At 42.2% G+C, this 15122-nt stretch overlaps 1 protein-coding gene across 1 annotated transcript in view; it reads left to right on the plus strand.

Annotated features, from left to right (window-relative positions):
- znf407 (zinc finger protein 407) overlaps positions 1–15122 on the plus strand; it is a 156453-nt gene that overhangs the window by 109181 nt on the left and 32150 nt on the right. The window contains exon 9 of the mRNA XM_085473346.1: positions 323–501. Coding sequence (XP_085329472.1) covers positions 323–501 — 179 coding nt within the window. The remainder of the gene's footprint in view (positions 1–322; positions 502–15122) is intronic.

Genomic DNA, 15122 nt, shown 5'->3' on the forward strand with positions numbered 1-15122 from the left:
TATTGTTTCTGTAACAAGTGTGTTTGCTGTTCATGAAAGAGTCTTTAGTCATGTGCTGCTTGTAGTCCAAACATGGCTCCTCTCTCCCAACTTGATTTTTTTTTTATTGCGTGTTACTGTGTGAAGTGTGCCCATGTGTGTCTGTGTGTCATTACATCATTACAGATAAAGAAAATGTTAGTACAGCAAACCTTTTTTGGGAATGTTGCCAAGTGTTGATCTTGTGTTTTCTCCTTCATGACTCTCATCTTTAATTCCAACGTTTGTTTTTGTTAATTCCAAAATGGAATTAAGCCTTTTTATCTTTGTTTGTTTCACTTAGATCCAACTGTGCAGAGAATATCCGAAAGCACATACTCCATACGGGAAAACACGAGGGCGTGAAGATGTACAACTGCCCCAAATGTGACTATGCCACCAACTCTCCGATGGAGTTCCGCAACCACCTGAAGGACAATCACCCTGATATTGAGAACCCAGACCTCGCCTACCTGCACGCAGGTAATGTGCTGCTAAAAGAAATAGAAAGTGTTTCACAGATGTCTCCATATCATCAAGGATTCTTCTGCGTGGCGAAGCAGAATTCACTAATGCACCATGGCAGCTAGCCTGACATCCGTCTGTACCCCCTACTTTGGTCCGTAGTGCCCCCTTCACAGCATCTGAAATGTCCGTGCCCCGTAAACAAAAACACAAAAAGAAGGACTTCTAAGAACATACTGTCCCTACATTTAAAAACAACAGTGCCTTTTTTCTTTCTTTGGTGATGTGCAGCTCCACTTGCTTACCTGAAAGTTAAAGGATGTTTTTTTGTTATTTTGTATGTATTAAGTATTAATCCATTCCAATGAATCTATAAAGCTCTTTTTAAAAACACAAGTTTAACAAAGTGCTATACAAAGTACCAAAACAGAAAACAATAATAGAATAGAAGGTAAGAAAACACAGTTTTAACTCATTCTGAGTTAAAAGTCAAGAAATAAAAATTCATTTTAAGACTTTAAAAACAGGCAATGTGGGGGCATCCAAACATGGGCAGAGAGGTCATGGGGCTACCATTAAGCATGTGGATGCATTTGTAGAACACGGAGCTTAAGCATACAGAAGTCAGAAAATAGGTTAAAAATAAAAAGATGCCACAGCATTATGTTTTATGGAAATTTAATTCATTTTCTCTGGTTTTAACCCATGATAAAAATCACAGGTCATCTTATTATTCTTGTGCCATTATTTCACCCTATTTGTCTTTTGAATCCATATCTACGAATCCTTCTAACCAGCTCCTGGATGGAAACAAAGAGATACATTACAAATGAAAGGAAAAACCAGCAGAGGGTCTTAGTGCCACCGAAACACCTTCAGTGTGACTTGACAGTGATTCACCATGTCTTTGGAATAAGGGTCGAAAACCAGTTTTCAATTAAATTCAGTTTTTTCATATAGCACCAAATCACAACAGTCATCTCAAGCTGCTTTATATTGTAAGTTAAAGACCCTACAGGAATACAGAGAAAACCCCAACAATCAAACGACTCCCGATAAGCAAACACGTGGTAACAGTGGGAAGGAAAAACTGCCTTTTAACAGGAAGAAAGGTCTAGCACAACCAGCTTCGGGAGTGACAGCTATCTTTTTCCAAAAGATGTTTTATCATTCGGTGTTATGACGATGATGAAGAGAATTTCAAAACTCTTTTATAGGCATTCGATTGTTGAGTTCAATCACTGCAAAGGCCATAGCACATGATTCACATCATGAATTATGTGCTTCCTAACATGCCTTTCTGTTCTTCTGCTTTCCATGTTAATGTGCACTCACTCACACACACACACACACACAATCACACACAAACACACAAATTTGTAAATGAAATGTGAAGTCATTCTGCTGAATTAAACCACCTAGTTTCCTCTATAGCACCTGTCTATGCTCTTTTATTTCATGGAGGTCTGATCTTCCAGCCTCTTTGAGTGCTTTTTTTGTCAGTGGATCGAGTCTTCTTATTCAGTGCTGATGGAGGGCACCCGGCCACAAAAAGGCAGCGCTCAAAGATTGCTGCTGTAGCCATCCCTGCCAATCACTCAGGCCATAGTGACAGATGAAATCTTGTTCCTCCTCTATTGGTTCCTTTGTATCCCAGTGTTCTTTCTTTTGTCCTTGAACGCCACCAAATCCAATCGGCAGAGTGCTTGTCCTTCAGAGGAGCAGAGAAGACAGCCTTTATCCTGTTATCCCTCTGACCTTACATAAAGGCACTAGAGTTGGAGGAGAGCACCATGGGAGAAAAGGCCAGTCAGGGACATGCTGGCTTTCTGGCGACGCCGTGGTGTATTTCCTAGTGAATTTGAGTGGATTTGGATGGTGTCCTTGAAAAGTTTGTAGTTATGAATTTCTGAAACAGGCTTATTCTTCCCATGATTTCCATTTGTCAAATTTAAGGACAAACTTCTGTCTTTGATTCTCTTTTTCTTCCACCTCCTAACCTCCCTATTCAACCTTTTACCTTCAGCTGCTTTTAAACACGCCTCCCTCAATATGCTCTGTACCCTCTCACCTTTAACCAAAGCATGCCTTTATGTCTCTTCTTACCCTTTCACCCCAGAATCCCCTCACCTCTGTTTGTCCTCATGCATGGCTGACCTTTGGTGGAGAAGACTTTTTCACAGTTTAATTTTATGTCCTTGTCTCTCTTCAAATGACCTGGTGAGCCATATGAGAACACAACGTTTATGCCAAGTAAAGGACATTTCTCTCTATGTGTCCAAGCCGGTGCTATAGCAGGCTTCATCCAGTGTGGGTTTCGGATTTCAGAGTTGCCGGAGGTCAGATCTTGTCTGGAATGTGCGTCGCCTTTCAGTCATCTGGAGGGAACACATCCTCCTCTTTCAGTCAAGTTAAGCAGCATATTTTCAAGATGTCATCGTTACACTCTCATTCATATTCAGCTCACGGCACACCACAGATGTGAACCAAAGAATGACAGAAAAATATTTAAAAATGCATCTGATGGTGTTTCGTACCCCAGAAAAAAAAGTCTTCCATTGCAAAGTTTTTTGAAGGAAACTTCCAATCCCACTCTGCCATCATAAATCTATTACCGTTTTATGAAACATGGCCCTCTGATAGAGACGCATAAATACGGCATTGTAGGAGTTCGGGAAAATCAACAACTCTTTACCTGACCAAAGCCCTCAGACTATAGAGGGATTTGAAAGGGCACTGAAAGCACACTTGTGATCTCTCAGTCTTTCAAAAGAGGGGAAAAGGAGGTGGTAGCAGAAGGAGCAATTCTTCATCTAAGTAGACAGAACGAGACCAAAAGAAAGAGACAGGGAAGAAAAGATTAAGAAGGTAGATGTTGAATTAACCTGCTTGTGATTGCTCTCTGTCAGAGTGGCACCAGGGCCAGCAGCGAGAGGCAAATCGTCTGTGATGGCCCTTCCTGCTGTTCTCTCTTTGAAAGACACAGATCAAACGCACCCTAGTCACGGGCCCTTGTAGCCCCTCGCGCCGGATTGATTGACACCCGAACGTCTCCTCCGCTGCTCTCTTTCCATATCACTCTCTCTTTCTCCTCCCCCCCTTCTTTATTCAGCGTCGCACTTCGAATTAGAGCCCTTCTCGAGGATGAAAGCAGAGGTCCTTTGCAAACCAAGGAAGAGAGGGAATTAGACCCAGCTAGTGATGGAGGGGAATGATGATTAGAATTTGAGGGGAAGAAAGAAGGAAGGAAGAAAGGAAGGTTAGATGTGCGATGTGCAAATGTTGCTGATAGGACACATTTTAATAAAACTGTAATGACAATTGTCTTCCTTGCGTGATATGCGCAGAGATATGCCAGAAAGAAGTGGCGACGCCTGTGTGATCTAAGCGTAGATAGCAGCGGAGCAGAACTGGAGCTACAGGTACTGGAGCTACAAGAGTGCTGCGACTTTGCTAAATCACCCCTTGACTAGAACTTTCTTTTAGTTAAAATTCAGCAAGTATGGCATGTCTGCTTCAGCTTTGGGAGATGGTATATTCTCTTTTTTTTTTTGCTATTTCCCTCCAGCGAGGTCAGCTGTGTTTGCCGGGCATTGGCTTTGTTAAAACAGCCTCATGTCTAGTCCAGCACCGAATATCCACATTTAACACGCACACATGCACGCACAGGTGAGATGTCGCCATTAGCTTTGTCAGAGCGTCTTCATCCCACTATTTTTAATTGTGAAATATTTTCCTAATTTTCAACCAAGGTTGTAATTGCACATCCTGGGGGCATAGAGATCAAATGCTTTGTAATTAGCTAACAGCGACTGAGGATCTGCTGCTTAGTGCCTAAAAAGACAAAATAAATAAATAAACTTCTTCAAGGCATTGTTGCTGCTTTATGCAGATTCTATTTTCCTTAATAATGCATGATGGATGGCTACTGTAGAGGGCTAGAGGAGGCCTGGCCTTGTAAGTGATGATCTTAATACACAGTTATAACCACAGGCAAATTCATTTGTTTGCATATATTTTTCCTTATTAAACAAATCTGTAAACAAATATGGGTTTCGATGGCTTTTACTTAAGTTATGCATCTGTGCTCCTCCCTGGCTACCCTTCCTCGCTTTCACCTTCTGTTCCTCGTGTAATGAAACATTACTCTCGTGAGTTTCTACTTGCCTATTGTGTTACCGCGGCGTGTTGGATTGTGGAGGACAGGTGTGTATGTCATGCAAATGTGTCCTGGTATCCCAGCGCATATGACATTGTGTCGACGTTGTGAGAGAAGCCACAGACACCGGTGATAAAATCAACATCTGTTTCTAATAACCGTGTGTTATATGTGACACTTTTCTATGTGGAATAGGATATGTGTCGGCGATGGAGGGGGGAGACAAAAACACGCAGTCCGTCACTGTTTTTTTATTTTTTTTATTTAAACACCAATAGGACATCAAGTCTTCATTGTTCGTGATAAACTCGTGTCTTTGTGTCACCGTCCTTATGTTGCATTCATTTGATAGACGTTAATGAAAAAAGTGACTCTTTTCAGCACTGTGGAAAATTAAGAAAAAAGGGAAAGACTAAATGTGCTGATGCTGTCTCAGGGGTGATTTAGTTATATTGAGCTAATGCTTAAAAAAAAAACTTAACAATGAGGGATTTGAAGATTTAATTGGTAACAAGAAAAGTATAAAAATCATTTCACCAAAGAAGGAAAGAGAAAAACTGGATCGAAATAGGTTGGAATTTTTGACTTATAATCTAGTAAAAATACACCATAAGCAATATTTCTGCCGTCCATATGTGGCTTTATGAGTGAATATGGATTGTACGTACAGTATCTCAGTTTTTATAACACTCCCACTTAGTTACATTAACAAATCTAATTAAGGAATATTCTTCATTTATAATTTGAAACTGTCTTGACAAGAAGAGACGAGATCTCGTATCTCACTGGGTACTTTCTGGCAAAATAAAGGGTTAAATAAATATTAATTAAATTCGAGCCTTAAATACCACACTTTAAAGCAGCCGATCGATGTTTAATAGATTCTTCTTTACATCCACACACCCGTTATGCTGTCTTTTTTGAGATATTATAACTGAAAAGCAGCTGCTCACTGCCAGTGCCCCAGGAGACAAGCAGCAACTGATGTGGGGGTTAGCAAAGCACAACCATCAGTTGCATGAATCTCAGAAAACCAATACAGGGCCGGTCTGGGCCGAGCAAGCAGCAATTCCTGCATAATGACCTGCTCCAATGAGCGTGAAAACTTCCCCAACCGGCTGCATTTATCACACATAAGCTACAACAAACGGCCTTTTGTTTCATCCACTTCTTCCATTCCCTTCCTCTTGGTGCCAATCTCAGAGCCTCCTCTCTGCCATTTAGTGGCCGTTTAGAGTTTTTACTGACAAGTTCCATACACTTGGTTTGGGCACACAGAAGCAGGAGGTTTCTGACTGCCACACGCGTGACATTATTTCTGCATTTTCTATTTGTTTTGGCCGTGGCAGTCGTGATTTTTTCACTCGGGTAAATCCTGACTAGGAGTGTTGTCATCGACCTCTGTATGAGCCCGTGGATAGGTTTGAAGCAGATTGATGACACACGATATAGTAGACTCCCCGGTGTTGCAGCACCACAGTTAGTGTAGGTGAGTGCTTATGTTGCACTGTTCTAAAATGTTGCAGATGGCGTATGTAGGACACTTGCACAGTGTGATAGCAAGACAGAGGAGTGAAAACTGTAAGGATTTGCACAGGTTTCTAGAAAACAAAAGCGTTATTTTCATCATGGTCTTTGGAGGTTATTACCAGACCACTGATTGTGTTCAGTGATGCTGAGCTTGATTCAGTAGTTAATAAGATTTTTGTCTTTAAGATTATGGCAATATTTCATGGAAAACACCAGTTTTGTTTCGATGCACCAGTCCTGTTGCAAATTCCTGCTGTTCAAATACCCTAATTGCGGTGTGCCTGTGCACAGAACTATTTAAATAGTTTTCATTTTAATCAGGAAATTAGCTGAAAAGTATCTGCTGTTTGTTTGTTTTTGCAAAAAGACTTTGAGTGTGCTTTTATACAAGTGCTAGATTTTGGCAGGAAGGCAAATAGACACACACAGACACCCCGCGTGAGTGACATGAGGCAGGGATGCTCCGAGGCAGGCCTGCTCCTCAAGTATGGGACAGTGAATATGGGACTAGACAGGCCGCCGGCTCCTATAAAACCTCATCCATAATTCAGTCTTCCTTCTCCTTCAATTCAGACACACTGTACACACATCCAGCTGCTGCTAGTAGCTAACCTGCCTGAGATGAGGTACAATGGGGGAAAAAAGTAGTAGTTATTGGCGAGAAAGACAAATTAAAAAAAAAATAGTTAAAAGGAAAAGAAAGGAAGGAAGGAAGGAAGGAAGGAACTGTTAAGAGAGCGTGTTGAAAGATAAAGCCAGACTCCTGATTTTTACTTTCAGTCCTGCTTTGCCCCATCTTGACCTTTACTGAATCAACACCGCTCCACAGTACCATAACATGTTTTCCCTCATCTGCAACCTCATTGGCTGAAGTGCACTTCTGAGATCTCCACCGTGACCTTTGCCCTCTCTGCTGCACCAAGGACCCTTGTCTTCCTCCTTCGCCCCTCTGTCCTCCTTGTGTCGTCTGTTTGGTGGCTCTCCAAACGTCTCAGCATCTCTAATTACCAACAGGCTCAACTTTCCCAACTAAACAACCAATTATCAGCACTTTAGCCCAGCCCAGTCCCATGTTTCCTGATACAGTGGCCTATTAGGGCCCCTTATTTCTACCCCAGCATAATTGAATCCCCTGGCTTCTCATCAGTGGGCTAATTTAAGCCAATGTGCAGAGTTGGTAATCAGAGGGGCTGCCTATTAGACTATCAGACCCCAATTAAGTGGCCTCTTATTTCCAGCATAACAAGCCACTATCTGTACTGCTGTTATTGCATTTCCTTTTTTAGTGCTCAGTTTTGTTTGTGTAAATCTGTGGTCTGTTTAGAGAAGAAAACAAACAAAGAGCAAAACAGGGGAATAAAGAGTTTCTGTGTGAAGTTGGCACTAATGCAGGTGGTCTTTTAAAGGATGACTTTTAGGACTAATTCACTGCTTTGGTTGTGGCATGTGGTGAGGATGAAGTCACCAGAGCCCCGTCATCATTTATACTGTCACTTCAGGCTCACCACAGTGACTGCAGTCTTCTCTTGAATGATATGTGTCACCAGGAATAGAAGAGGCTGAAATGCGAAGTGATTTTTCAGCGTTTTCCCTAAAAAGTCTCCACTGTTTAAGCTGTTGCAGCACGTATCTTTGTATGTACTGCTGATATATCATTGAAATGGTAGTTAAGACAGACGAACATGCATTTGTCTCGTAAAACCGGCTGCACCACACAAACCAGGTCCAAAAATCCAGAGGTGTGCAGCACGCTGAAACAACACCAAAGAGCAGCCTGCAGTTGTGACATCACTGTGGGCATGCATGGTTAGGCGTTTGGATGGCAGTCTAGAGAGCAAGTATCTGCCTGATTTCTTCAGTGTGATTGTTGTAGCTTTATGGTTGTATACTACTATTCGGAATATCCAGCATTTCATGTTTTTCACTGGTCCTACACTGAACCTATGGACGGCTTTGCTGACCAGCTTTGTCTACATGTTGTGACTGTGTTCTGTCACCAGGGGCAGTGTAGGGTGCTGTTGGCTTTTGTTGTTGTTCTTTTGAAGGACTGCACACAAGCCCATTTGTGTAGGTTGCCTATCCCTTTTGTAGGCGCTGCATAGGTAAATACCTATGCACAAATGCAATACTGTAAAATAGGATTCAGATGTAGTTCGTTGGTATCAAAGGCATAAGTAGCCAAGGCAGGGCATTCTTCACAATGAAATCTCTTTTTGAAGCCTAGATACTAGCAGCAGTTCTTGCCAGAGGTATAGCATCAAGAAACTTTGGATCATTTAAAATCTAGAAGGGCATTTAGAGTCTACAGTCTTTCACCAAAGTCAATAGCTTGATCATTTTAATGGAACTGATCTGGCTCAGCTACAAACTGAGTTGATTGTTTTGTTCTAATCCTGTTGGATAAGCAAAGAAAAACCAAAAAAGTAAAAATAAAACAAAACAGAAAAATAAAGGAGATTTATGGAAACCCACGCAGGTCCAAAAACAGTAATGCTTTCTTTTCCTGTCATAAGGCAGTTCCTTGCCAGTCTGTGGCAGGGACCTTTTTTCACCACATCATTATGGATCAATGAAGTGCTCATACCACCAAAACCTTGTTAGAAGATTAATTGGCACCGAAGTCTTTAAGCTTTAAAAGAGAAACATTTAAACATCTATCTCCCACTGCCACTTGAGTCTGCCAAAATACCGATGCTACTTAATGCAACTTTAACTTGACAAATAGATCTGAAATGGAAAAAGTTCAGAGATGAATGCCTTCAACACCAGCACCTCTTTTTCTTCTCTCACGAGTATAGAATATCTCATTTTCCCCCCTTTTGTAGTTCTCCCTTTCTTTTTTTTTCTTTTCCCTGTCCTGTCGTGGTGACTGGTGCAGTTGAGGGGAGCCAGAGTGTGAAAGAGGCCCACAGAGGGCTGATGAGGACTGTCTTACCAAAGCGTGTCTCGAGTCTAGGACTGTTTCTTTAGCATTTGTGTGGGAGTGTGTACATATGTGTGGTAGCCAGAATTAGTTTGCGCGTGTGTCTTGAAGTGTAAGTGTGCACGTTTACTGTTGGTGTCGGCTCCCCATAGCCTAATTAAAGGGCGAGAAAAGCCACTCACAGGGAGATTAAACCTAAAAGGCTAAATTAGTACTCAAAAGGGGTGTGGCAAATTCACACATATGCACTGGCCAGGAAATCTCTTCTGACACATGTGGAGGGGAAAAAAGAGAAATTAAAGATTATAGAAAGAGAGAAAAACCTTGTGTAACCTTTGTGTATCCATAGCAGATCTATGTGTTATGAATTTGTTAAGATGAGGAGCACTTTATTTGGGAGTTTGGGAGGCTGCTGGATTCTTGATGTGCTTGAATTGGCTAATCAGGCCTGTTTATATTCTTTATTAATTTACTTACTCATTGTAAGTCACTGTGGATGAAAGTGTCTGCCGAGTCGATGTAATAATATTTTATGACTGTAGGGCCAGAAGTGCTTTTGAATGGGAAGCTCAATATCACATCTAAATATGAAACTTGAGCTTAACTTGATTTTGTTGTTTTTTTGGAGTCTAGCTTGAAGCTTAAACCTTGTCACAGACTTTGTGAAGTTCAAAGCATTGCTCTTATCACGTTTGAAAAATTCAGCATTATTCTAGCCTTCCAGATGCAAACTCCTGATTGCTACAGATATCACAGTGAACCCATTTATTTCCAGTAAAATTATGAATTCATCGAGAACAATTTATAATTTGGTTTATTTGTAAATTGCAGACAGACAAAACATATTTTAAAGAGATTCAGTTAGATAAACTTGCTTGAGGGCGCTGTCCTTAAAGAGAATAACTCATGTACTTAATATGTATATTAAATGGAAAAAACAACATACACAGCTATATACCGAGTAAGCAGGTGAAAAATGTTTAATGTCAAACTTAAAGCAGGTAAACTTGCATTTGCAATGTTGCTTGGCCACTTAGATTTGCCAAGTTTGCTTTGAAACCTTGCTTAAGCCTTCTAATTCATTGCTGATGATGTTCTGAATGTCAGTGACATTCTTCCTTAAAAACCATAAAGCAGAATCATGAGCATACAAAAAGTTGGATTTTACACAATTAAGTGTAGCCATCCATCCATTTTTTTTTCCACTTATCTGGGGCTGGGTCGCGTGCACAGCTGCCTAAGCAGAGAAGCCCAGACCTCCATCTTCCAAGCCACCTCCTCTATCTCATCCGGGGGAACAACGAGGCGTTCCCAGGAAAGCCAAGTGTTATAATCCATATACAGCATGTCCTGGGTCTACCCTGGAGCCTCCTCCTGGTAGAACATGCTGGGAACACCTCACCCAGGAGGTGCCCGGGAGGCATCCTTTGTCAGATGCCCAAACCCCCTCAGCTGTCTCCTTTCAAAAGCCAGTGTATAACTTACAATAAATAAGAATTTAGAAATGGCTTCAAATTTGGCCTTTTGTAATATCTGTAGGTCCTGATTTCGAGCATTGAGCGTCAGTGTTTGCAGTAGAGAAAATAAGATCTCTTTTTTCTTTACTTTTTAGATTCAGTGACTTCTAAAAACTAAAATGTTTGGAGGAGTGATTTGTTCATGTTACACTTCAAAACAGACCTGCACACATACACACACACAAACACACATCACATCATCGGTCACCCCATTTTATAAAACTCCCACAATCCAACAGTGTGCATTAACTCCCCAGGCTACGCTGATATCTCTTTATAACTGTCTGCTCATTTTTTTGACCCCCTTACTCCTCTGTCTCTGCATCACTCTCTTTCTGCCTGTGTCTTGTGGTTTGTGTGTGTTATGATGGTTTACCATTTTAGTGATGTGTGTGTGTGTGTGTGTGTGTGTGTGTGTGTGTGTGTGTGTGTGTGTGTGTGTGTGTGTGTGTGTGTGTGTGTGTGTGTGTGTGTGTGTGTGTGTGCGCGCGCGCGCGCTGAGTGAGTGATGTGACTCTGGGCCAGCAGCTGAGCTCTTCGCTGCTATCTGCCTCTCTATCTGTTTGCCGGTCTGTCTGTTGTCTCTTTTGTATTGTCTCTACTCTGTTTGACTGCTATCAGACAAGTGTGTTGTTTGAGAGAGTGTGTAAGGTTTTTCTGTTTTGTTTTGTTTTTTGTGTACATGTCATCTGTCAGTGTCTTTCTCCAGAATCAGACATCTAACAGAGGATCTTAGCTTGACTCACACAGACACTCACACAGTTTCACAGAGAACTTCATCTCCAATCTTATAGTTCGCCCCAAGGACCAAGTGTGTATGTTTGCACGTATAACAGATTTTTATGTGTACATGTATGGTTTTGTGGGGTTGTGTGTGTGTGTTTGCGTGCTTGTGTGCGTATGTACACAGACTCCTGCATGTCTTTCTGTTTGTGGGTGTAAGAAAATAGATCTTGGTTCTGTCACGGCTGGGCCTGCAGGCATGAGGGGCCTTAACGGATGTCTCTCTCAGTGAAACACACACAAACATTTTCTTTTACATGCACAAACACGCACACACAGACGCACACGAACAGGTCTTAGACCCCTCTCCCTCCTGGACTCGCAGTGAGGAATACAGATTCGGGCTCTTCTCTAGATAGTGATCAGCCTTGCCGTGGCTTCAAAAATGCTATCTTTACCGGGCTGCTGAATTGATAATACTCCCCCCTACGCATTTTATTACAAAGGCCCAGTTTGTAAAAAGGTAATCATTTACTGTTGCCACTATCTCCCCTGAGCCATACATCTTCTGTCTTCACAGGACAAAGTTCTTCCGCTGCTACTGCTGCTGTTTTTTTTTGTTGTTGTTTTTTTTTTTTACTTTACTGGTGGGTTTGTGTATGGCTACTTTTAGGTTTATCACCATCTGCTGCCTCAGAGTTTTACACATACAACAACCCACCTAGTAGAATTAGATCTTTTTGTTAAAGTAAGTATTTTGTGTGGGCACTGGGTGTTTATGTGCGTGTGAGTGTGTGTGTGAAGGAGACAGGAAGGCTGAAAATGACTGAGCGAATGAAGGGCTAATCCCTTTGGGCACCCAGCGGAATCAAATACCAAGTACCAAAATCTCATCATTTCAATTATCATATTTATCATGTTTATTCATTTTCTCCTAGCCGGGCTTAATGCTGTCTTTTTTCCCCTCCCTCTTCTTCACGCACTCTCTCCTCTCTCTGTACATTAATCTATTTTTTTCCCTTCATTGCTCTTTCCACTGGCGACATGTGAGCCTGCCAATCATGGTGACTGACAGCACTCAAGTGGCCTACGGAAAAAGCAGCTCATTTTTTCTTTTTTCTCGTTTTTTTTTGGTCAGACGTTGCGCTGGCGATGCCGAGGCCTTATCAGGAAACCCAATTTATTGCTGTTTCTCTGGGCAAAAGAGGTTGCCACTCACAGTGATTGACAGCTCTCAGATTTGCTTGCCGCAGTGTAGGGATTTCCTTTAAGTTGTTATGTTTTCCTCGCTATTGGGGATTATTCTATCACGTCTGGACCTACGTACACACTTAACAGACGTACACGAAAAACATAGCAAATGGCCCAGCTTCATCCTTTCCGCACCGTTTTGTTTACATCTAACCTGTAAGTTTGAATGACGGTCCTGCCCGCCACACAGCAGGTCAAGCTGAGCCTTTGTTTGTGTAATTGTGTTATTCTTGATGATTCAAGGTAGGCAGGTTAAGAAACTAAACTCCAGTTTATATTTATGCAATTTATTGCCCAAAATGTGTTTTGTTTTTTTTTATTTTCTTTGTCTTCTCTTCTTTCAATATTTCCCTCCATTATGTGTGTGTGTGTGTTTAAGCCCACAAAAGGTCTGTCATCATGTGAGTGTCTTTTAAAAGAATATGCAAGTGATGCCTGTGTGTGTGTGTGTGTGTGTGTGTGTGTGTGTGTGTGTGTGTGTGTGTGTGTGTGTGTGTGTGAACTCCCATAATGTTTGCATTTGTGTGTGTCAAGTATGACCTCCGAATCCTAAGGCTTATCGCGGTGGTGTTCCACATTATTGATAGCGAGCGGAGATATCGACAGGCCAAGCGCCGGCAGCTTCCAGCAGCGCCAGCAAGCGGGATGGGACTTTGATATGACATATTGTGCGTCTCAGCACAAGCCATAAATAATTCTGACACGTTTTTGTATGCATGGGAAAGTCCTTGATTCAGCCTCCCATAAAAATAAACTTCTATTATGGAAGGTATTTGTCAAGTGGGTGCGTGATGGATGGCCCGGCGTTTACCCCATGGCAGGACGATGGGTTATGGATGCCCGCCGCCTCTTGCCGGGGGAGGAGTCGCACCCGGCAACGCTGACACCAGAGTAATTACTGCCCTCCTCGCCACAGCAACGGAGGGAGGGAGGGAGGTGGAGATGGAGGGGGGTTCTTTATAGACACACCTGCACCTCTCTCCAACCCCTCCCCTCCACACTGTCCTGTAACGCCGTTGGCGTAAAATGGCCGGGGTCGTGAAAGCTGGAGGGCCTGTGATGATTGGACACAGACAGATGTATAGACAGATACAGGGAGCGGCTGTAACAGACAGCCTCTTTTGTTCCCCATAAAGATTTTTACCATTTCATCATTTTGGACATCAGTATATTGTGAAATGAATTTGTCTCTCTTTGTTTGGCTGCTGTAACCAAGTGAGCCTTTGAAAGTGGTCATGTGTGTGTCGCTGCTTCATAACACAATTATATTTCTTCTAAATCACATCGTTTCTCCTTTGATCCAACAGCGTTTTATCTGTTCTTTTTAAATTCTGCACCTTAAGTTGTTGCATAGTTATGAGAAAAGTAAAATACAGCAGTTTAAATAAGCTGACATTTGTTAAACCTGCAACTGGGAATCTAAGAGTGTTCCACAAAACAGGATCTGGTGTGCAGGCAGCACAAGTAAAGCAAGTAAAATACAGTACATAGTGAAAATGATAAAAATTTTAAAGGTTAAGGTTCAAAAGTGTCTAAAAAAATTATACTTGAGCAGGCCAGAGTTTTCCTCCTGCCCATGTATTCTCATGTTGCCGCACTTATGAATAAGTCCCGGCATTTTTGTGTGCTAATGAGCATGTGTGTGCTTGCATGTCAGTCTGTGGGCCCAGCAGCCAGATTGAGCTGAGGCTAGAATGCCATCTGAGGAAGAGGAGGAAGGTAGGCGTGGGGAGAGGAATGAGTGAGAAATGGGTCCTCTCCTAACCGCTGTTACCCCCGATACCTGCGTGGGTGTGCAGGTGGGGCGGGCGGTCAGGGTGGGGGGCACAGAGGAAGCCAGTCAGTGGGAGTGACACCTGTTCTCCGCTGCCCACCCCTTCATCCTTACATCTGCTTCGCTTCAACCTTTCCCTCCCTCCCGTCTTTGTTGCCATCCTGCTCCCCCTCCATAGCAGGAAGAGTGTTGAAGAAGCTCGTCACAGCAGGCTGGGGAGCAGTGAGTAGGACCGGTCCAGATGTTGTTACATGCAAGGAAGGAGGAGGTTTTTGTCAGGACGCAAACATAAACTCAGACAATTACTGTAACATCAGCAGATTGCCTCGGTGCCACTAAGGCTGCTGTTAAGTGAGATGATTGGTACAAGATGCTGTGTGTAAGTCGACTGGCATAAGCCACACAAATACACGCACAGACTCACAAACACAGGTGAGGGTGGACCTCTGAGGTGTTTTGAATACAGTTTGTCTGGTTTTAGAAACAATAACTGTTTTGGTATTCCGAATTGTATATTTGTTGCAAATTTCATCCAAGAGTTTTCCTTTTAAATAACAGATGGAAAATTGTGTTGCCACTTTTCTTACCTGTGGACAGCTTCTGATAATTTTTGGCATTTTTTTCTTAAACAACATACAAACCTTGTATGTATGGCTGATAATATTTTGGTCTGGGGGGTTTTAGGTCTTTGTGAAGCTAGTAAGCTATTTAACAGGTTAACCCTTTACTACATCCCATGCATACAAATGTAGTTGGTATCAA

The sequence above is a fragment of the Copadichromis virginalis genome, linkage group LG11 (assembly GCF_057382275.1).
Source record: "Copadichromis virginalis isolate Kocher_CV1m ecotype Utaka linkage group LG11, C_Virginalis_male_GT1.1, whole genome shotgun sequence".
Classification (NCBI taxonomy): Eukaryota; Metazoa; Chordata; class Actinopteri; order Cichliformes; family Cichlidae; genus Copadichromis; species Copadichromis virginalis.